Here is a 23904-nt window from a genome sequence, read left to right on the forward strand (position 1 = left end):
GGATTCAGACCGGGACAGCGTCCCTTTCGATTCCAACCCTCTAGACTTGGCAGAGGACAATCCAGTGCAGTGTCAAGAGCATGGACTCCAGACCCCAGAATACCTGGGTTCAAATCCTGTCTTCTGACACTACCGACTGTCACTTCGGGCAAATTACTTAACCTCTCTGCGTCAACTAGGATTAATAACAGTTCTTGCTTTATAGGATTATTGCGACTAGATGGCGTGAAGAACTGTGGTAAGGGCTGAGTGTGTGCGATGAATGTATGCCGCTGTTATGACTCATTCCCAATAACGCTTTCGGCCCTCATTGTCCATACTCACCGCTTGCTCATTCCTCATCCCGACATATCTGATGCCCATCTTCTGGGCCGCAATGGCGATTTCGGTCACTGGGATACCCACGATGCCAAACATGTACTCCACATGCTGAGGGTCAAGAACAGGGGAGTAAATGCCCAGGCCCCCGCCACACCGTTCCCTCCAGGGGCGCTAAAAGGAAAGCCTCAAGGAAAACCTCCCCCCTCCCACCGCACCGCTCTCCTCGTCTCCAAGACAACGTCTCCGCCCCCCTCCGGCTTCCGTAGGAGCCCTTCGATGTGGAGTCCGCCCTACTTGCGTTTTCAGGGCCTGTGCGATGACTTCAGCACCAGAAACCTGCTCCTCGTCTACGTCGCTACGCGCAACTAGGTTACTCTCCGACATGTTTCACCTACAAGTTCGAGATACTCTCGCAGCCAACAGCAAGCTGACACGCAGACGCCCTGCTAAGTAAAGTCGGAGGGAACAGCCGCGCGCCAGTTGTGGAACCCGTTCCTCTGACTGACAGGAGTAAGGCAACCAACCGCTGTGGCTAGCGGGAAGGAAAAGGCGGGGCTTAAATCAGTCGGCTCGCTGGGTGAGTTGAGAATGTAAACACGCTCTTTCTCCTATCAGAGCCGTGCTCTTTTCTCACGTCCTCCATTCGCGGGGCCAGAGTGCCAGAAGGAGGCGGGACTAGCAGGAGGCTGCGTCCTATGCCAAGCAGGTGAGACACGGAACCTCTGAGGCTTCTCGCCCCTGAGTGACTGCTATCCCGAGGCATTTGGGGGTCCGCGGAGGCGAGTGGAGCACGCGCAGAGTGGGGGCGGAAGGAGGGCTAGGAGCGCACGTGGAAGGGGGCGTGGCGCGCGCTCTCGCCTCCAACCCCCCGGGCGCTTTAAGGGCTTAGGGCAGGCTTCGCAAAGGCTGCTGGGACCGGGGTGGGCGGGGTGGAGCCTACCATTGTGCGAAGTTGGGTTAGGGTCGTGTCGTGTTTTTGCGTCCACTGTGTTCTAGGCTTTTACTACACGCTTTTTGGTTTACACACTCTTTTGTAACTCTGAAGAAGTTTCACAGCTATGCAGTTCGTGAAACATAGTCATCAATGCACGTTAGTTAAATCCATTGACGGGTTTACTGTTTACCCCATATAGATGAGGACCCCGAATTTCCAACCAAGAGAAAGTAATTTTGCCAGAGCCGCTGGACCCACGCTATTCCTCAGAATCCCCAACTTGTACTCTACTCACTGTTTAGCCCCTCGAACCTAGTTAAATTTGACCATTGTTTTCTCTAACCTTTGCTACCAGCCCACTCTTCCTCTCTACTCTCCATTCTTGTCTTTCCAAAATCAGGAAATGTGGGTTTTCATGATTTTTAGATTTAGTCCCTGTCTACCACCATTCCCTGTAGCTTGGTAACCTTTTAAAACGCATTTTTGAGCGAAAAAGATGTTTGTAGTGTGATTTCTGAGAGTCTGTCCAGGTTTTGAAACTACCAGTTGAGTAACAAAACCTACATAACAAGGAGTGGAACTTTAAATTTTTGAGGATTTGGAGTGTTTCAAAGCAAAAAGACAAGTAATATGCGGAAGGTAGAGAGAGGAGAGGGGAGTGGGCCATGGGTAGAGGAATGAATGAAAAGCATTGGAAGTGAAAGGATTTCTAAATCCAGAGATCTTCCAACCGTAGTGCTGGCCTTCCAAAAGACCTTCTTTTTTTGGCGGTTCAAACCCTAACCTCCGACTCTAAACGGAAAGGAGTGAAATAGTTGCCTTCCTGGATACGGGGACTACGCCTAAGGTATTTCTTTTATGTCTCAGAGTTCCTCTAAAATATAAATGCAGATTTTGCATTTCCACACCAAAATGTATCCATATTCTAAGTATTATCTTTTTATGAGGTAAATTAAACATGCAATTAAGGGTTCATAAATAAGTTTTGACAATTGTATATACCTATGTAATCACCACCCTAAATAAAAAATGACATTTTAAACTTACCGGTCAAGTGAAATTGATGTTTCAGAAGGATGCAAAATATTCTTTGTGTGGCTTTGAGCAGTCCTGTTCTTTGTCATCCTGTCTCTGAGAAGCATGGACCCCACCCTCCTCTATCAGGTAGTATTTTTTATGTCAATATCCATGTGACAGTCTGTACTACCATTGTATCAAAATCACTTGGAAAGCTTTTTAAAAATACAGTTGCTTAGGCCCCAGGCCACATCTTCTGAATCAGTGAGTTACGACAAGTTAGGTACCTATATTTTTTTTTAAAGCTGTTACCTAATTTTGGTTTGCAGCCTGACTTGGGAACCGCTAGCTCTGTACTCATGGTAGAGGCATCAGTTAACAATGAAAAGTGTGATTACCTGTTAACCAAAGTAATACTGTTGATTTGTTTGGATTTACAGGTTTAAGGCCACTAGTTTGACATTGGCAGCACAGACTGTAGATGGTTAGTCCATTCCTGGGACCTTGTGCCTACTTCTGTGTCAAAAGGATCACGGACAAAATCACTCCACATAAAGTGTGGTGAAAACTGTGCTATGAATTGTGACCAGTCCCCTGAGTTTAGATTAACTGGTTTTGCAAAAAGAATAAATTGTCAACAGACTGGATTCTGTCCTTTAGCAAGGGGAAAAGTCATTGAGACTATTTAAACTTGCTTTCACCTTTGTATCTTTGGTTCAGGGTGCAATGTTCCACTGTGTACTTGGTGTGATGATTCAGCAGAGGTGATGACAGTCCTTGTCCCCAGGATTAGCAGGTGCTGAGAGCAACTCCTTTCAGTCCAGTTGAGATTACAGGACTCTGCTGTGATTTCTCCAGGGCCCTTCATGCAGACCTAGTAAGCATTAGCCACATTCTTTATTACTTTGATTGGTGGTAGACATGGAATTTTATTTGTTAGATGTTTTATTGGAATTTTTTGTTTGATTTTGTTTCTTTATCCATGGAAGGAGATCAAAGGGAAGAATAAGCCTGAGGGTTTTTTTGGTTTTGTTTTTATTTATTTATTTATTTTAAGAAAAGGCTAACATGATAATATGCTTTCTAAAGCACAGAGCTCTAATGACTGAGTGGCTCAGTTGGTTAAGCATCCAGCTCTTGATCTCAGCTCAGGTCTTGATCTCGTGGTCATCAGTTCAAGCTCCACATTGGGCTCTGTGCTGGGTGTGAAGCCTACTTAATAAAATAAATAAATAGTAAAACAAACAAAGAAACAAAAGAGCAAAGCTGGTCATCAGAGTTTCTCTATACCCAATACTCTTATCTGATATTATGAGAGTTATTTGGTGGCTTTCTTCCGTCTGGGTGAAGAGAATATCCAGGCAGCCAGGTAACTTAGTAAGAGTTGCAAATATAGTGCCTAGAGAAAATATATTCCCTAAAGATTTAAAACAGGCAGCTTCTAAAGTAATAATAACTCCTCAGGTTTCCAAATTATGATAGTATGTTTTAATTTCAGTAAACTAACAAAGACACTAAAAATCCTTGTGATTATTTAAAAAGCGAAACACCAGCTGAACTTGTAAGAAATTACTTCACAAATCTATTTTATCAAGAGGTGAAGTGTTTAGTTATCAAATGAAGAAATGAATTAAGGTTATTTGTGATATAGAATGGCTGAAAAGAAAATTGGCTGAAATAAAAGAAAACTGAAATTATGTACCTTAAAAACGAACAGAAAGCAAGCAACAATAACCAAAAAAGGATATCTATGTAGAATATTCTTTTTAAAACCAACATTCAAAACCGTACAGCAGGAAACGTGCTATAAAAAATATGTGAACATACACAGAGCAGAAAATACAATATAAAGTAAAATGGTTCTTTGAATAAAGTAAGTTAAATTGATTTTGTTTGCTTCTCATTAAATTGATGGACTGCAAATTACCAAAGCTCAGAAATAGGCTTGAAGCAAAACCAGTGAAAAGCAGTTTTATTATTAAGGCGCCTGGCACAGATGTTAATGCCTTATTGTTTTGTTTTGCTTGTAATCTGTTCCCGGGGTGAGCGAAACAAGGAATCCACTCTGGGGCAGACTCTTTGAATGATTCCCAGGGTTCCAAACAGAACTGCTGGGGTGTAATCTTTTTATTAAGAGTTTAGTCCCTTGAACCTCCTTCTGTATCATAACCTTTGAGTTCCTCTTCGTAGCTTACCTGTGATGTATTGTTTTATTCACTTAAAAATTTATTTATATTTAACATTTATAGCATCTTTCAAACCCAGTTATGTTGATTCATAACACATGTACCCAGCCCCTAGCTCAAGAAATTCATTAAAAATACAGTGAAGCTCCCTGTGGATCCCTCCCCTCAATGCATTTTCCATGCCTGATGCCATAGAGGTAACCACTATCTTGAATTCTGTGTTTATAATTCCCACATTATCCATTCTTTAAAAAAATTTTTTTAATGTTTTTATTTATTTTTGAGACAGAGACAGATGATGAGCCAGGGGAGGGGCAGAGAGAGAGGGAGACACAGAATCTGAAGCAGGCTCCAGGCTCTGAGCTGTCAGCACAGAGTCCACACGGGACTCAGACTCAGAAACTGTGAGATCATGACCTGAGCCGAAGTGAAACACAAACATTTAACTGACTGAGCCACCTAGGTGCGCCTCACATTATCCATTCTTTACGGGATGGACATTTAGGTTTATCTTTACCTTTTCAGTGTTATAAACAAATTTCTCTAAGCATTCTTGCATGTCCCCTTGTGCACCTGTGTGAGTTTTTACGTATATGTGGCTAGGGGTGGGTCATGTCATTTTTACTAGATATTGCCAAATTGGTCTCCAAAGTTACTGTACCAATTGATAGTCCCACATTCTGTTTATAAGAACTCCCCTTTCTCCACATTCTCAATCATGAAATTTGTAATTTTTTACCAGTCTACGTGAATGTGAAATGGCTTCTCATTTGCATTTCTCTGACTGCTAATGAAGATACAGGTATAGATATGCCATCTGTTTTTTCTTATTCTGTCAGTTGCCTCTTTTATACCCATTTCTTTATGGAGTGTATATCTTTTTCTTATTTATTTGTAGACATTCTTTATATATTCTGAATGCTTATACTTTGTCTTTTAACTTTTTTTTTAAATTTTTTTTTTAATGTTTTATTTATTTCTAGGGGAGAGAGAGAGAGAGCGTGAGCAGGGGAGGGTCAGAGAGAGGGAGTCACAGACTCTGAAACAGGCTCCAGGCTCCGAGCTGTCAGCACAGAGCCAGACGCGGGGCTCGAACCCACGAACCGCGAGATCATGACCTAAGCGAAAGTCAGTCGTAAGCTTAACCGACTAAGCCACCCAGGCGCCCCCTTTTAACTTTGTTTATAGTTACTTTTGAGATGCAAAGTTCTGGGGTTTGGGGATGTGGTCACATGTGGTGACAATTCTTTTCCTTTCTATTTTATACTCTTTGTATCTTAATTGAGAAAACTCTCCCTAACCTGAGGTGAGATTTCTTTCTCCATATTTTCATCAGAAAGTTTAGTTTTTCATATTTAAGTGTCTAGTCTACCAGGAATTGATTTCTACACGTGATGGGAGATATCAGCCCAAGGGTTTTTCCCATATAATATCTGTATCAATTAGATTTGCTGTGTAATTAATCACCCTAAAACTCAGTGACTCAAAACCACCACCATTTATTTAATTTACAGTCTTGTGAGGCTGGCCTCAGCTGGGCTCCTTCATGTGCTGTGGTCAGTTGCTCGTCAGCAAGGTCGCTCCACGCCTGGAAGCTGACTGGTTATCCTCTGGAGCGCCAGGTACATTGCCTCCAAATCAGTTCCCTGTCATCATTCAACAGGTGTCTCTGGGCGGCTTCAGATGGTGGTAGCAGATTGCAAAAGGGGACAAACTCCATTGAGGAAGCCTTTGTGTATCACCGTTGCTAACATCCTATCAGCTAAAGCAAGTTATAGGGCCGAGTTCAGACTCTGAGTAAGATGGCATTAAGAGTTACATGATAATGGGGTGCCTAGGGGGCTCAGCCGGTTAAGCGTCCGACTTTGGCTCAGGTCATGATGTCATGGTTCGTGGGTTCAAGCTCCGCGTCGGGCTCTCTGCTGACAGCCAGCTCAAAGCCTAGAGCCTGCTTCAGATTCTGTATCTCCCTCTCTCTCTGACCCTCCCCTGCTCATGCTGCCTCTCTCTCTCTCAGAAATAAATAAAACATTTAAAAAATTTAAAAAAAAGAGTTACATGATAAGGAAACATGAATATGGAGAGAGGAATAATTGCTAGATTGCTAGCCATTTTTGTAGTCCGTTTCCCAAAATATCCATTTTCATTTATGTTATAGTTCACTCTTACCCCAATGATCCATAATGTCATCTCCGTCATATATCAAGGTTCCATATATATGTGGTCTGTCTCTGGACTCTGCTCTTTCTTATTTTCTGTATTTTTAAAGTAAGTCTTATGTTGATAGGGAAGTCCTTCTACTTTGTTCTTTTGAAACCACCTTGTCAATTGTAATTACTGTCCTGTTGCTGCTATAACAGATTACCACAAACTTGGTGGTTTAATACAACATAAATAATGCTGGTAGGACTGAATTCCTTTCTGGAGCCTTAAGAGAGAATCCTTTTAGCTTTTAGAGGCTTCCCACATTCTTGGCAATGTGAGCAGTGTCAGGCCAAGACCTGTCATGCTACCATCCCTCTGGCTCTCCCTCTTCTACTTCATTCATAAAGGCACTGGTGATTGCATTGAGCCTACCTGCATAATCCAGGATAATCTCTCTATTTTACAGTCAGCTCTTTAGCAACCTTTAAAATATATGTGGGTGTGGGTGTGGGTGTGTTATTTATTTATTTATTTTAGAGAGAGAGGGAGAAAGCACAAGCAGGGGAGAGAGGTGGAGGGAGAGAGAGAGAGAAAATCTTAAGCAGGCTTCACATTGGAGCCCAATGTGGGCTCAATCCCATGATGCTCAGGATCATGACCTGAGCTGAAATCAAGAGTTGGATGCTCAACCACCTGAGCCACCCAGGAAACTTTAGCATCTTTAGCAACTTTAATTCCCTTTTTGCCATGTAACCCAACGTACCTACAGGTTCTGGGTATTAGGATGTCTTTAAAGGGCCATTATTCAGATCTATTCATGGCCCTTTCCTCTTTCATACAAATTATAGAATCAGTTTATCACATTCCATGAAATACTTATTGGGATTTCAATTGGAACTATGTTGCATTTATAGGTTAATGTGGATAGAACAGTGTCTTTTTATTATTTGAGTCTTTTTGCCATAAGCATATCTTTTATTTTATTCTTCTTTAATGTCTTTCAATAAAAATATTTCATTATATTTATTATATTTATTCCTAAGTACCTAACTTTTTATTGATTTTTTTGCATTTTCTAGTTTTAAGGGGCCACTGTATTAGAATGCAATTAATTTTCATATGTTGGTCTTAAATGTGACTATTTTACTCTACTTTCTTATTAATTATAATAATTTGCTTATGGATTCTCTTGATTTCTTTGTAGATAATCATATCATCAGTGAAAATTTATTCTTTCCTTTCTTGTTCTTATATATTTTCTATTTCTTTTTCTTAGCTTAATGCATCACCTGAGACCTCCGGTACAATATACATAAGAAACAGTGATAAGTGCCATTTTCATTTCATTTAATCTGTTAATACAGTGAATTAAGTTGATATACTTTTTCATATTAAATGCTTTATCATTCTGGTGATAAAGTTTGGTCATGATGATGATTTTCTTCTTATACATTGCGTAATTCAGTTTTTTATTAATTTTATTTAGGCTTCCTACATTTGTGTTTAGGAGCCAGAGCCAACCATTATTTTCATTTCTTGAACTATCCTTATATAGCATGGGTATCAAGGTTATACCATCTTTTTAAAAAGTTTTGGAACAGTTTGTGTAAAATGTGTATGTGTAAATATCTTCATATAAAAAAGATACACTATGTGTCTTTTCCTTGAATGTTTGGGAGAATTCCCCTAAAAAGCAGACCAGGATTGGTGCTTCTGGGGAAGAGTCTTTGATAATTTAATTTTTCTTGGGTAATGAGTGTGCTTAGTTTTTTTCTTTTCTGGACTTAGTTTTGTTAAATTTTATTTTACTAGAAAGTTATGTATTTCATCCACGTATCCATTCAACATACATTTGTTCTAGAGCAACAGATAATTAGTTCTAAATCTTTGTTATGTTCCCTTTTAATTTTTTCTTTATGTTCATGTGCATGTTTGTTGCTTTTTTCCTTGATCAGTCTTGATGGAGATTTGTTTAATTTCATTAGTCTTTTCAGAGAATCAACTTTGTCCCCAGGTTCTTTGGAGAAATGGCTAGTTCTAGACCTGAGCCAAGAAATATGCAAGAGAAGCTTGGGACATAGTTAATGTCAGATTACAGAGAAGCTATTAGAAACTACTAGGGTAATATCAAGAGGAATCCATAGCTAACTTGATGGCCAATGATGGCCAATGATGCCATTGGCCAAGGATGGGATACTTTGACTTTCAATAATGATAATAATTGAGATGGAGAGAAACTCATAAAATATGTTCAAATATATGAGTTCATGATGCTATTTTAAAAGATTTTTAAAAGTTTTTAAGTAATCTCCTTACCCAACATGGGGCTCAAACTTATAACCCTGAAGTCAAGAGTGGCATGCTCCACCAGTTGAGCCACTCAAAAATGGTACTTTAAAAAATTGGTCAACTTCAGAGAATAATAGAGAACCAATTAATTATCTTGAAAACTGATTTTAAAAAGAATGGGAGAGAGCATCTAGCATTTATCCTGCCTTTTCTATATGCACTGTACCACTAGATAAGCAAATAGCAGATACAATAGTGTCTTTTTATAAAAAGTATTCCAATTAAAAACTAAAAGTAAGTGATAAATTAGAAAGCTAGCATTTTGCAATCCCCAGTGAACAGATAAAGGCATTAAGTATCAAAGTTTTGTGCTAAGATTATGAGAAGAGAGTTAGACACGTGTCTCATGAGGAAACTTACACTCCCACCCATAGCCCTGCCAAACAAATGGACACGGAGTCTGATCCAGTCTTGGATCCAGCTGCCAGTTTGCAAGAAATACCAAGGAAAGAGGAAAAGTTTGAACCTCACCATGCATCTGCGATAATACAACACATTCTGTTGGAAAATCTACAGGTCTAATGCCCAGGCTTCTTCAACAAGTTTGTTTTATGGAAATAAAAGGGACAGAAAGGAAATTCTAGATTAAAAGAGATTTAAAGGCTATATCAATGTTTTAGTTTTTTTTTAATTCACTTTTTTAGTAATCTCTACACCCAACATGGGGCTTGAACTCACAACCCTAAGATCAAGAGTTGCGTGCTGTTCTGACTGAGCCAGTCAGGCACCTCAATATATCAGCGTTTTTAAATTAGGAAGGCTAAACTATAATGCCTCAGGATTCCCACTGGGCGATAAAGCTTTTTTTTTTTTCTTTTGAAGGAAGTGATAAGCATAAAAGCCATGGTAGTAGTTACTTGGTCCCCTATGGGTAGAGTTGCCAGATTTAGGAAAACAAAACAGGACACCCAGGACTCCCAGTTAAATTTGAATTTCAGACAAGCAATGAATAATTTTTAGCATGAGTATGTCCCAATATACTTGTTTATTCAGAAGTCAAGCTTAACTCGGTTTCCTGTATTTTATCTGGCAAAAATCTTGATTTTATTCAAGATGGTAATGCAGCACTCTCCCAGCATTCCTTGTAGCTGGGGGCCAAAGCAATTTAAATGAAGTCAAGGGGCAAGGCTTTGGGGTGTTCTTCAGGCCTGCAGCCCAGTGGAATTGGGTATTGGAGTTGCACTGTTTTGCGGGGAGCCCACGTCTTGTACTGTGAATTTCACAAGTTCACAGGATGGTGAGAGGAAGCTGGAGGTGGGTATTTCCCCTTCAGGTCAGTCAGGCTCTGATAACACCTTAACTGGTTAGCTCATTTCTCTTGAGGGCAGTCCCCTGAACAACTGGCTGCCTTCTCCTTCTCCCTTCCAGAAGCAGGAGATTTTTTTCCCCCAGTGTCACTGGGACAACCTGGTAGGGCTCTTGGAGGCAAAACTCACAAGGGTGTGCGTACCCTGTCCCCAAGCCTGAGGTTTTTAACTCTTAGACTTATCTGCCCTGAGCCTCCAAATTTGTCCATTGTGCTTGAAGTTTTCCTGTGGTAGTACTGGCTCCCATGGATGTTTGTTTGCTTCTTTGTGTCCACCTGTCTGTCTCTCTAATTTTAGATGCAGCGGTTTGCCCTGTGACCTCAGTTCTCTGATATCATTAAGAAGAGTTGCTGGTTTTCAGATCGTTTAGGTTTTTACTCGTTAACAATAGGATGGCTACTTTCAAGCTTCTTATATGCCAGACTGTAAGCTGGAAGTCTCAGCCAGTTGTTTTCCCGTATGTTTTTCATTTATTAGAAAAACAAGGTAACATTTAAGAAAACCTTTTAAATCCCCATAAGATGACCTGCAGGGTTTTCATTAACGCACATTCTTTTCCAGTCTTTGTTTACATGTATGCAAGTTTTACTTAGCTATTATCATTGTAAATATAGAAAGATTTTTATTATATATTTATTTAGCACATCTTAAATATAGTCCATCATCAGAGTCGTCATAACTGTTTTTTCAGTGTTTGCTTAATATTTCACCTGATTTATATACATTAATTTTCATACTGTTGTTCATATTGAATACTGTTCGTTTCCAACTTTTACCTGCTGGGAGTTATTTGTCAATTTTAACTGGCTTTTACTTCTTGAACACTAAGCACTTTACATTTCTAACTTAGAGATAACTTATTTACTCAGGATTCTGTAATGAGTAAATCGTAGGTAGCCAGGATTTGAACTCAGATATGTTGAAACTCAAATGCCCATATATTTTACTTCCATGGTATGCTGTCATTTCAGCTAACTTTTGTCTTGAAAGACTTCCTAAGGTAAAGTCCCAGAAGTAGACTGTAATTCATCATAGAAATTGTCAAACTTTTTTTCCCCAGTAAGAAATTGCTATTCCTTTTTTTTTTTTTTAATGTTTTATTTATTTCTAGGAGAGAGAGAGAGACAGCGTGAGCAGGGAAGGGTCAGAGAGAGAGGGAGTCACAGACTGAAACAGGCTACAGGCTCTGAGCTGGCAGTCGGCACAGAGCCCGACGCGGAGCATGAACCCAAGAACAACGAGATCATGACCTAAGCGAAAGTCGGACGCTTTTTTAACCGACTAAGCCACCCAGGCGCCCCAAGAAATTGCTATTCTTTATAACTTTACTAATGTACCTTACTTCTTTTTCAAACGTAATACTTTGGAATAATACTAGTTAATGTTTATTTTGTGTATAAGTACAAAGTCTTTTTAAAAAATTTTATTTTATTTATTTGGGAGGGGAGGGGCAGAAAGAGAACCTGAAGCAGGCTCCGGCTGTCAGCACAGAGTCTGACATTCAGCTTTATCTCCAAAGTCGAGAGTTGGATGCTTAACCAATCAAGCCCCCCAGGCGCCCCAAGTTCAGGTCTTTCAAAGTGTTTGTTTATGATTGTTTTCTTCTCATTTAAATCTGTTCTTGTTCATTGCCTGTTTATAACTGTTGTCTTGATGTTTATATTTTGCATGTAACTTTTGTCTGTCTGTTTCTTCTATTATTTAAACTCCTTCAAATTTTAGAAAGTGGTTTCATCAAAAATCTGATATCAAATGCTAATTTATGCTAGTTTTCCTGTCATTCAATAGTTAACTTTTGATTATGAGTTTATTTTTGTATATGGCCTAAGATGTCTTCTCAATTTAATTCCACGGGCTCCTGGGTGGCTTAGTTAGTTAAATGCCTAACTCTTGATCTCAGCTCAGGTTGTGATCTCATGGTCATAAGTTCAAGCCCCATGTTGGGGCTACTTAAAAAAAATAATAAAAAATAAACTTAATTCTAAATTGTTTGTAATGCAGTCATCCCAGTATCACTTATTCAGTCAGATGCTTCCTCCCATTGTTTTGAGTTGCAGTGCCGTAAAAAGAAGGTAGGCTTTTGGACAAAATCAATTTGGGTTAAATCCTGGCTCTGGGTCTTGATCCCCTTTAAGGTTAGGAGTACTCTCTTTCTGAAGAAGAGCTAGACTGTTCCCCTCTGCTTTGCCCCTCATGCTGAGGAATGTCGTACCAACCCCATCCAACTCCATACTTCCATCAACCCCAGAGAGCCCTGAGCTTGGAGGACTTGGGCCCTCATGCCAAGTAAAGCTGCAGGATGTAGGTGAGTCATCACATGTCTGCCTTCCAGAGGCTCTGGAGGGCATAGGGCAAGGGCACTTGTGTCTGTAACCAGGGTACAGCTGTAGCTCAGCTGGGACCTTTACCAGAGAGAAGAAGGCACACAAGTGACTACTGATCTGATCAAAACAGAAGCAAACAAAACAACTCAGGCCTTCAGGCAGTGAGACAAAGGTGGAGATCCTAACCATTGCTCTACACCTCTACCCTACTGTGGATGGAGAGGACTACAGTAGGCTGGAAAGTCCCTGTTGTTCTTGATTGTGTACTGTACTCCAGCCGAGTGCCACTGAACACCTGCCTATGCTGTGGGGACACCTACATGTTCCCACCACCTTTGTGTCAAGAGAATGCTCTGTAGGTACTCACAGCTGATAGCACTTGGACCCATTTGCCTGCTTTTTGCTGTTTCTCTCTTGGTGATCGTGACTGTGCCTTCCCTGCAACTTCTGTTTTCTCCATAGGAAAGAGTAGACTTCATTATGTTTTCTCTAGTGCTATGTTTTACTTTAGCTTTGTTTGTTGTTTCTTTCATCTTTCCTACTGTTACTCATTTTCGGTGTTTCCAGGTTTTTTTTTTAAGTTTATATATTTATTTTCAGAGAGAGAGCACGCATGTGCACAAGCAGGGGAGGGGCGGAGGGGGAGGGAGAGAGAAATTCCCAAGCAGGCTCTGCTCTGTCAGCACAGAGCCCACCACAGGACTCGAACTCACCAGCCATAAGATCTCGACCTGAGCCGAAGTCAAGAGTCAGCTGCTTAACTGACTGAGCGCCCAGGCGCCACCCAGATGATTTTATTACGGATTGTTCTTTTGCCTTGGGGAGCCAGGTCCCCTGGCTGCAGTGCCCGCTCCATTGTTCTTCATCGTCTGCACCCAGGGCCTCTCCACCATCATGTTGGTTCTGTGCTCTGGAGTTTCACTCCTGAGCACTGGCAGATAAGAGCATGGGGTGATGCACTGGTAGTGATGTTTCACCCACTCCACCCTTAAGCATGTGGTGTCCATACACTTAATAATCACAAAGAGTCTTGGGGCACCTGGGTGGCTCAGTCAGTTAAGTATCCGACTTTGGCTCAGCTCATGATCTTGCAGTTCATGGGTTCAAGCCCCACATCAGGTTCTGTGCTGACAGCTCAGAGCCTGGAGCCTGCTTCAGATTCTGTGTATCTCTCTCTCTTTCTGCCCCTCCCCTGCTCACGCTCTGTCTCTTTCTCCCTCTCTATCAAAATAAATAAACAATAAAAAATTATTTTAGAGAGTCTTTACATTGCCCACATTTCTGAGCACATCTTCCCTGAAAACTTTGACCCGTGGTTTGGGAACATAGTATTTTCCATGCACTGGTTGTATTTCTCTTGGGTGTCCAGCCTTCAGGTCCTCTTTATCTAGCAGGTGGTTCTTCTGATGACTCTCATTGAAGGTAGCCCAACAAGGAAATGGAGGAGAAATTTCCCCAAGGCTTTGAAAAGCAATTCTCTGCTCACATTCATTGAGGCTCATTTCAGAGAAACTGATGATTCATTCTTGCAGGTTGAAGAAGGTCAAGACTAACTGGAAGCTATAAATATTCCAGAAGAGCAAGGTGGCTGCAAGTGGTCCCATCCTTCTTTTCTCTGAAGACTGGCAGTGGAAGAAGCCTTCTCTTTACTCTTTCCTGTATTATTTATTATTTTTTATTTACATCCTAGTTAGCATGTAGTGCAATAATGATTTCAGGAGTGGAATCCAGTGATTCATCCTCTACATAGAACACCCAGTGCTCATCTCAATGAGTGTCCTCCTTCATGCCCCTTGCCCATTTAGCCCCTCCCCCATAACCCCTCCAGCAACCTTCAGTTCTCTGTATTTCAGGGTCTCTTACGTTTTGTCTCCCTCCCTGTTTTTATATTATTTTTGCTTCCTTTTCCTTATATTCATGTTTTGTATCTTAAATTCCACGTATGTGAAAGCATATGATATTTGTCTTTCTCTAATTTAGCTTAGCATAATACCATCTAGTTCCATCCACGTTGTTGCAAATGGCAAGATTTCATTCTTTTTCATTGCTAAGTAATACTCCATTGTATATATAAACCACATCTTCTTTATCCATTCATCTGTCGGTAGACATTTGGGCTCTTTCCATACTTTGGCTATTGTCGATAGCGCTGCTCTAAATATTGGGGTACATATGCCCATTTGAAACAGCACACCTGTATCTCCTGGATAAATACCTAGTAGTGCGATTGCTTGGTTCTAGAGTAGTTCTATTTTTAATTTTTTGAGGAACCTGCCTACTGTTTTCCAGAGGGGCTGCACCAGTTTGCATTCCCACCAGCAGTGCAAGAGGGTTCCCGTTTCTCCACATCCTTGACAGCATCTGTTGTTTCCTGAGTTGTTAATACCATTCTAGTAAGTGTGAGGTGGTATCTCACTGTGGTTTTGATTTGTATTTCCCTGATGATGAGTGATGTTGAGCATCTTTTCATGTGTCAGTTGGCCATCTGGATGTCCTCTTTGGAAAAGTGTCTATCCATGTCTTTTGCCCATTTCTTCACTGGATTATTTGTTTTTTGGGTGTTGAGTTTGATAAGTTCTTTATAGATTTTGGATACTAACCTTTGATATGTCATTTACAAATGTCCTCTCCCATTCTGTTGGTTGCCTTTGAGTTTTGCTGATTGTTTCCTTCACTGTGCAGATTCTTTTTATTTTAATGAGGTCCCAATGGTTCATTTTTGCTTTTGTTTCCCTTGCTTCCAGAGATGTGTTGAGTAAGAATTTGCTGTGGCCAAGGTCGAAGAGGTTTTTGCCTGCTTTCTCCTCTAGGATTTTGATGGCTTCCTGTCTTACATTTAGGTCTTTCATCCATTTTGAGTTTATTTTTGTGTCTGGCGTAAGAAAGCGGTCCAGGCTCATTTTTCTGCACGTTGCTGTCCAGTTTTCCCAGCACCATTTGCTGAAGAGACTGTCTTTCTTCCTTTGGATATTCTTTCCTGCTTTGTCAAATATGAGTTGGCCATACATTTGTGGGTTCATTTCTGGATCTCTATTCCGTTCCATTGATCTAAGTGTCTGTTTTTGTGCCAGTACCATACTATTTTGATGATTACAGCTTTGTAATACATTCTGAAGTCAGGGTTGTGAAGCCTCCAGCTTTGGTTTTCTTTTTTAGGATTGCTTTGGTTATTCAGGGTCTTTTCTGGTTCCATACAAATTTTTGGATTGTTTTTTCTAGCTCTGTGAAGAATGCTGGGGTTATTTTGATAGGGATTATATTGAATATGTAGATTGCTTGGGTAGTATTGACATTTTAACAATATTTGTTCTTCCAATCCATGAGAAAGGAATGTTTTTTCTTTTGTGTCTTCAGTTTCTTTCATAAGCATTCTATAGTTTCCAGTGTATAGACTTTTCACCTCTTTGGTTAGGTTTATTCATAGGTATTATGGTTTTTGGTGCAGTTGTAAATGGGATCGATTCCTTGATTTCTCTTTCTGCTACTTCATTATTGGTGCAGAGAAATGCAACCGATTTCTGTGCATTGATTTTATATCCCGCAACTTTGCTAAATTCATGGATCAGTTCTAGCAGTTTTTTGGTGGAATTTTTTGCATTTTCCATATAGAGTATAATGTCATCTGCGAAGAGTGGAAATTTGGCTTCCTCCTGGCCGATTTGGATATCTTTTATTCCTATGTGTTGTCTGATTGCTGAGGCTAGGACTTCCAATACCACATTGAATAACAGTGGCTGAATGGACATCCCTGTCATGTTCCTGACCTTAGGTTGTGCTCTTTCCTTGTTTATTAGTCTCAGAGCACAAAGTCTCTGGACCACAGTTTAAGTCTTGTATCTTCAGTGATTTAATTGTGACCCCTAAGGATTTCTGATATGTTTTTGAGAAGGAAACTGATAACATTTTTGCAGAACATAGGAGATTTTTCAGATTACCTATTTATATATAAATGTATAATTTAAATGTATAGATGTGTTAATGATTTATATAACAAAATATTTATCTACTGTCCGTGTTTTAGTCTTTTAAAACCAGGAGCTTTAGGGGCACCTGGGTAGCTCAATCGGTTAAGTGTCCACCTTCGGCTCAGGTCATGATCTCATGGTCCATGAGTTTGAGCCCCGCATCGGGCTCTGCGCTGACAGTTCAGAGCCTGCTTGGGATTCTCTCTCTCCCCTTCCCCTACTCTCTCTCTCTCTCTCTCTCTCTCTCAAAATAAATTAAACTTTAAAAAATCAGGAACTTTAAACAAATGAAAACCAGTAACAACCTGGTTCTACAATGATATTTCTGTTAAGGCTAAGGACAAGCACTGAATCCTTTAAATGACATGGACCTGAATTATTTGGGGGAAGTTTTTCCCCTTAGTTTGAATGTTAAGTACTTTGTTGCTCATTTTCATAAAATATGGTGGAAACACTTTGAAATCTGCCCAGTTCTGTCTGCCCTATTGAGGAGGCACTCAGGAAATAAAGGCTCTGAAGCATGTCTTTGACATGAGGGAAATATAGGAATCAGAATATATGTTCTACGTGCCTTGAACTTCTAGCCCGCAGTTTCCCAAGTGTGGCTGCATGCCAGGAGCGTCAGCGTCAGCATCACCTAGGAATTTGTTAGAAAACGCACATTCTGGGGCCCTGTCCCACACCTGCTGGATCAAAACTTCTGGGCCTGGCCTCCAGGGATCCGTGTGGGCAAGCTGTCCAGGTGACTCTGAGGGGATGCTCACATTTGAGAACCACTGCTGTGGTCTGACCACCCAGATTCGCCCTTGGGGGTGCTACTTGGAATCTCTGTGTCTGTGGCAGCTCAGTTGAGCACTACCCAGTGGTCTTTGAAGGTCCAACTGATACGCTGCCCCAGTCTTCAACATGTGCTAGAAGGGCTGGACCCGGAGTCAGGAGACTTGGTTTCAAGTCTGTTCTCACTACTAACTCGTGCTGGAGTTTTCCCTTCCCATGAAAATAGAATTTTACCATTTCACTTCCACTGCTTTCTGCAATAGGAAGATAAAATGAAATAATGGATGGTTAAAATGATTTGAAAATTTTAGCATGTAAAATGCAGTATGGTGCTGATAGGAAATTTTGTTCCCCTAGAACACTTCACTCAGCTAGATTTCCCCCTTTGATTGTGCTGCCTGTCACAGTGTGGCTGGGCTGTGTCACTCTGTACATCTCGTCACATGCTATGGAGTGTACCACTGTCAGGTAAGAGATGGCCACAAATTTAGGACTTGTGATATAGAAGGTGCGTTAGGTCCTGGGAGAAAGCTAATAAAAAACAGCTTTCCTGAAGCCCATGCCTCGGAAGGTCAGATTTTTTTCTATTTTCCACTGATGAAGTGTTAGAGATGAAAAGGGGAAGGAAAGCAGGAAAAACACCCTCCACTTACTGTGTAAGAATCACTTTGTTATTGTGCCACTTAATAGCGAACCCACTTGGGCTAATGATCCTCAGTTTGTCCACATGGTGGCAGTAGCGAACCTGTAGAGTCAATCCCCGCTGGGGCTCTTTCTGTTCACACAAGAAAATGAAAAAGAAAGCACCTTCTTACATTAAACACCGGGCATTTCAAGGATAATTTCCTATTTGAGGAAAAGAGAGAGGACTTATAGGTAGGTTCAAGTGTCGCCATCCTTTGATTGCTCATTTGGTGTCCTAAGGTAAACTACTATAGTCAATGGAGCAGAAATAGGCCCTAATCAAAGGCCTGGTCCAAAGTTACACTTCTGTATGTCACTCTCTGTTTTTCTAAGACAGAATAAAAAAAAAAAAAAATGAAATCACAACTTACCAGTTCAGTTCAGAGGACTGGGTAATTTATTCACTGTTTTGAGTTCAGCCTTGAATCTTGACACCATCATCACTTGCCACTCAGTGTTTATTTACACTTGACATTTCCTCCTGAGACATCAGAAGTGTCATTGGCAAATAGGTTGGCAGGAAACCGTCCAAGCTGAAACTGTCGTGGGGCATATCATTCCAGGGGCCAGTGGCAGGCAAGCTCACAGCGAGCATCAGCAGAGGCGAGAACCAGAAAAAAGGAGGCTTTCTAGGAAATAAAAGGTCTTTTTGGGGATTTCTTTTCATTCAGATTGTGTGAATTAGGTGGAGATTGGACGTTATTTCTCCTTCTGTTAAAGGATCCAGGCAAGGATATTCATGAGAATAAGTTTAAAACTATTTGGGCCTTTACAGTGGTTTTGGGGGACATTCTGTCAGACACACACAGAATAGCGTGTGGGCTCCTTACTGACTTCGTCAGTCCCTCCGGCTTTGTTACACAGGATGTGACATTTCCTTTGCTGACTTTGCCTGCCTCCTTTCCCAGTCAGGGGACGACTCTTCTCCCTGACAAGGAAGGCATGACAGGATCTTTTATTAAAATGATCAACATTTCTATATACAGATTTTTAAATGTATATACCGTCCTCTGAAATGATCTTGTTGAGAGTGCCTTAGTAACAATCCTTTCATTTCATTGCAAAAGATACTATTGTGCTAGCATGGCCAGGAAGGAAATACAGTTAATTATCAAGATGAATCACTTAGCAGGGTGGAAAAAAAAAGGTTGGCGTGGGTAAAAATAACCAGTGAGTGACACGTTACCAAATTTCCACAAAATAGCTTTCCGTGTAATTTAGACTTTGATTTCTTCTTCTCGCAATCACAGGAACCTTCCTGACCAGGATTAGTGTCAGAGGAGTATTTTTCATGATGAAATGAGATGCTGGGGCTTCTCTGGGGGCAGTTAAAAGGTCAGGGTGCTTGCTTCGAGACGTGACTCCAGCAAAGCCCTCCCCACCCCGTCTACCAGATGGTTCCTATTGGCATACTGTCGGGCCCTGGCTCTTCCTCTGCGTGGAGTGGGGAGGCACGGGAAGATTTGGAGCAGAGGAGTGTCAGGACTGACTTAGGCTTTAACTGGATCTCATGGTTCTAGAGGGAAGAGAAACGGAAGGGGACAGGGCAGCCGCCCGGCCATGTGAGAGACGGGGTGGGGCCTATTATATCTCTTTCTGACTTCATTTTTTGCTGCCTTCCTCTGCCCTGCGCTCCAGCCCACTGTTGTTGCTGTTTCTTCAACCCTCCCAGCAAGTACCGGCTCAGGCCTTTTGACCTAGCTGTCCTCTCTGCCTGGAACACTCCCCCCCCAGGCACACACATGGCCTCCTCCCTCACCTTTGGCAGGCCTCACCTCACTGAGACCTTTCCTGACCGTACTATTTAAAACTGTCCCCCCACCCCCCCCAGGCCAGGCCCTCCCTGCCCCCTTCCCTGTCTTTGTTTTTCCTTGGCCGTAAGACGTCCTAGGTATTTATGGACGGTGGACATATGGCCAGTCTCCCCATACATCCTGAGGGGGGGGCTGTCTGCGGAAGGGGCCGGGCTTGGTCACTGCTGTACCTGACACCTCCCTGCATCTGGCTCACAGTCGGGTGTCTCTCGGGTGTCCGAAGTGAGCACCCTCCCCGCTCTGTTTCCTGGCAGATTCAGGGCACCCTGCGAGCCCGGGGGTTGTGGTGGGCAGAGTGGACGAAGCAGGGACCCAGAAAGGTATCTTTCTGGCAGTAACAACAAGGTAACTTGGCGGCAGTGTTGCCCCCAGACTGGGCCTTCCTGCAGTTTTAGCTCGCCTGTCAAATGCCCTCCGACGCAAGAGAGGGTGCGTGTGCCTTCTCAGACTGAGCACACACCGCTGGTTATGGCCCGGCTCCTGGCCAGCCCTAGAGCTAGATCTGTTGCTGGGCTTCCAGGAGCCCCAGGACTTCCGGAGTCTTCTTGTTCCCAGGGAACCCCCACCTCCCAGCCCACCTATGCTTTCCGCGGTGAACCGGCACCTGGCAACCACCGGAAACCGGACCTCCGTGCTGTCCTGCCCCGTTAAAACTGCCCCTCCCTCCTACCCGCGGCGTCCCCCAGAGTCCCTGCCTTGGGCCGTGCTGGGTTTGTGCAGTGCCACCGAGAGAGGGGAAGCCAGCATTTGCAAATTTGGTTAAACTGGCTGCCGTTTTCCACACATCAGGACGGTTACGCAGCGGTGCCTATTTTTATCGTAATTACTTGTTCTCTCCTACCTCATTACGCTCGCTTCTTTCAAGCATGAATACCTGGTTGAATCTGCCTACCCTCTTATTATCGACTCACCTTTGTTCACACACAAGCGATTGCCATTTACAGCTCTCCTGCCAAGCGCCCTTTGTAAATAATCTAAATTTTTATTTTCTCAAAATAGAAAGAAATGCGGTATCTTGCCGGTTCCACAGTTTTCTTGGTTTACTGTTTTGCAAGTCCTGACACTTAAACAAATGCTCTCTGTCCCCAAGTAACACAGCTCTTCGCGGAGAAGGGGGTAGGCTGTGACCACCCTGCTGGGCCGCAGCAACTCCTGAGCCTGCTCCACCGGGCACTGGTTCATGCAGCTCTCCCCGCCCCGCCCCCGCCTCAGTTTCCCCACTCTGACGGAGGCCAGCGCCCACTGCTTGACAAATACCAGGAATGTGTCTTTGAAGATGAACGTGTCTCCCCCAAACCACCCCCATTATTATCAGAATTCTGAAACCAGAGGGAATGGCAAAAAGATTTTGAGACTGTTAAAATTACCCCTTGCCGGCCTTCAGAGGCAAAATTCAGATAAGAAACCTTATCAATTATACTTTTGTTTCTACTCAGAAACTCATGACTGCTTACTCAAAGGCTCCTTGTTCTAATCTTATAACATCGTTCCCTGTCCCAGATGAATGGCAGCGAGTCCTGGGGTTTGGTTTGGATGGTGCACTTAACTCCCCGTGGCAAGAAGCGACAGTGTGAGCGGGGGGCCCACGGGAGGAGTCTGCTCAGCCCCACAAGCCTTTGCTTTTGCAACGATTCACACTGAGCATTCCGAGGCCTTGTTCTGTTGCTGCAAATACTTAGTTACTTTTGTTTCTGGAACTATTAAGAGGAAAAAGAAAAGGAAGTTTGCAGCCTGGAAAGTTTGGTTTTAAATGCAAACACAGAAGTTATGAGTCAGACTTGGACAGGGCGCGGTGTCTTTTTAAAAAGCAGCAGGATTCCTTGATTTGTCGTTGTTATCTGGCTGTTTAATCTGGATTCCTGGGCGCTAGGGCAGCCCCAGCACATCTCCGCAGAGCAAGAGGCCTGGCCTTGGCCCCAGCCCCTGGTAAATCTGTGTCAGGCGAGGGGCTTCGGTGGGAGGCCAGGCTGGTTTTCAAGGCCGAATTGGAATGGTCACTCTCACACAGTAACACATTACTATGAGAAATAAAAACTAGTCTTGGGGAAAAAAAAGCACACAGAAGTGTCATTGTAAGTGACATAATGTACTTCTAATCGCTTATGGCAGGACCTACGAAGCCGAGTTTACGTCCTAGAAACTTCTAGTATATTTCCTAGAAGATCCTGGCTTATTTTCTAGACAGTTGCATTTTATCGCTGCAAAAGGATTTTATTTCCAAACGATTATGCTTTTGAGCATGAGTTTTGGAATCGCAGAGAAAGAGGTTGAGAAGGTGATGGCGTGCGTGGCCATTCCCACATTCAAGGAAGAGAAACAAAGTGCTTTGATCGGGAGGCTTCCTTTTACCTATTCATAACAGAGAGTAGATACTGGCACTTAAGTAGAAGTCAGCAGCATCTCTGCATGAAATAAAGACTGTCGTGCTAAGGACTTACCCCTTATAACAATTACTGACCAAAGAAATGCAGGGAGAATTTTAATCCATCAGACTTTCGTAGCTCGGAGAGCCGGGCTGTATTACCGGGATCACAAGAGGCAGAGCCGGCGTGGATGGTTGCCGTGTTTGCGTGTGTAGAGGGCAGGTGGTGGGATGTGGAGTATGTCACCGAATTATGTAAAATAATCACAGTAGTTATTCTTGCCTAAAACTGCCGTCTTGCTGAACGCCGGGTAAGAAAATCATGGCAAACACTGGGTCTGTTTTGGAAACGTTCTAAAACCAGACTAGCACAGTGAGCCAGTTTAAATGTGGCTTTGCTCCGTGTTTGGAGAGAAACACACACCCTTTTATTAGGAACATGAAACGAATCCTTGAGCTGCAGCATCACGGCGGGTAGGTTTAATTGCAGAGATTAATAAATCACAGCTGCAAAAGTTACATTCTTGGCAGGATTCTTTATTCAGCTGTTTTCCCCTTGCCTCCTTACGAGCCAGATTTATGGTCTGCATTATGTCTGGAGCCTTCAGTCCTCCTGCTCTCCTCCTCTTCGGCTGCTACGCGGCTATCCTGGGCGTCCACGGCGAGGAGCGGTGCGTGGCCCAGCACGCTGAGGCTGCACACTACGTGGCTGCCGTATACGAGCACCAGTCCGTCTTGACTCCCAACCCTCTAGCACTCACGAGCCGCAAGCAGGCCTTGGAACTCATGACCCAGAACCTCGACATCTACGAACAGCAAGTGATGATCGCAGCCCAAAAGGCAAGAAACACTCCTGGGTTCGTCCCCCCAGCTTGTCTAGCAGAACAGGGCAGATTGGTCTCTGGTGGCGCTGACGTAGTCAGGTGGCTGGGCTCTGGCTGCTCAGTGGTCCGCAGACCAGTGGCATCACCAGCCCTCTGGGGCCTGTCCTGGACCTGCTGAATCAGTCAACATCGCAGCAAGATGCCCAGTGCCGCCTTTCCCCTCCTGTCTGGGAAGCCCAGAGCCTAGTCCCTGGTTCTCAAATGTGGCCGTGCAGACGGAGCGCTTGGCCTATCATAAACAAAGTGGGTGCCTGGGTCCCACACCCGCAGAGGCGGACAGGGTGTGGACTGAGCACTGGGAGTTTTTAAGGTTCCCCAGTGGATTCTGATGTGCAGAAAAATCTGGAAACTACCAGATGAGGCATGAGGGTCTCTCCTGTTCTCTGAGGCATTCAAAATAGTAAGCAGCCACAGAGCTGCTGTTTGCCACCTTCAGTTTATCTGGGGCTCATTTCTGGTCTCTGTTCTGGTCTGCTCCAGACCATGAACAGTCTGAGACCTCAGGCCAGACAGAACTGAGACGGACAAAGGGAGGTCCTTGCCAGCCTTTGTGAAGGCTTCCTGCTTGGCCTGCACTGCCCACCCCTGCCAGGAAGGGTGGGGCAGTGTCCATGCCAGGTGTGACCGTCACAAAATGCCCTGCTGGGAAACCCATAACCAAAGGGAAATTTGGATTTTCACTTGGTGTGCTGTGACAGAGCCCTGTCGTGTGAGGAAGCCCTGGTCTACCTTGACAGGAGGTATGCTCCACGTGAGCAACACTTCAGGGCACCTGTGAGTTTGGGGGCAGAATGGCTGAGGCCAGCAGGTCCTGCTCCCAACAGTCCCTGTCTCT

General features: G+C 43.1%; 2 protein-coding genes across 12 annotated transcripts in view; one reads left to right on the forward strand and one right to left on the reverse strand.

Annotated features, from left to right (window-relative positions):
* Positions 1–851, reverse strand: part of HACL1 (2-hydroxyacyl-CoA lyase 1) — a 43290-nt gene extending 42439 nt beyond the window's left edge. The window contains exons 1-2 of one of the 3 annotated variants that reach the window (XM_039242199.1): positions 616–851; positions 325–429 (exon numbers count right to left, since the gene is read on the reverse strand). In XM_039242199.1, coding sequence (XP_039098130.1) covers positions 325–429; positions 616–705 — 195 coding nt within the window. In that variant the 5' untranslated portion in view covers positions 706–851. Of the gene's footprint in view, positions 1–324; positions 430–615 lie in introns of those variants that run through there. The other 2 variants (XM_039242198.1, XM_039242200.1) reach the window with 2 other exon arrangements.
* The window catches only part of BTD (biotinidase), a 29865-nt gene continuing 6781 nt past the window's right edge, over positions 821–23904 (forward strand). The window contains exons 1-4 of one of the 9 annotated variants that reach the window (XM_039242208.1): positions 1291–2102; positions 2993–3149; positions 5973–6080; positions 22761–23025. In XM_039242208.1, the coding sequence (XP_039098139.1) occupies positions 22765–23025 (261 nt within the window). In that variant the 5' untranslated portion in view covers positions 1291–2102; positions 2993–3149; positions 5973–6080; positions 22761–22764. Of the gene's footprint in view, positions 899–924; positions 1028–1290; positions 2103–2992; positions 3150–5972; positions 6081–10183; positions 10207–12882; positions 12939–22756; positions 23026–23904 lie in introns of those variants that run through there. The other 8 variants (XM_039242206.1, XM_039242207.1, XM_039242205.1 and 5 more) reach the window with 8 other exon arrangements.

This window comes from Hyaena hyaena, unplaced genomic scaffold, assembly GCF_003009895.1.
Source record: "Hyaena hyaena isolate Hyena2069 unplaced genomic scaffold, ASM300989v1 scaffold_210, whole genome shotgun sequence".
NCBI classification, from domain to species: domain Eukaryota; kingdom Metazoa; phylum Chordata; class Mammalia; order Carnivora; family Hyaenidae; genus Hyaena; species Hyaena hyaena.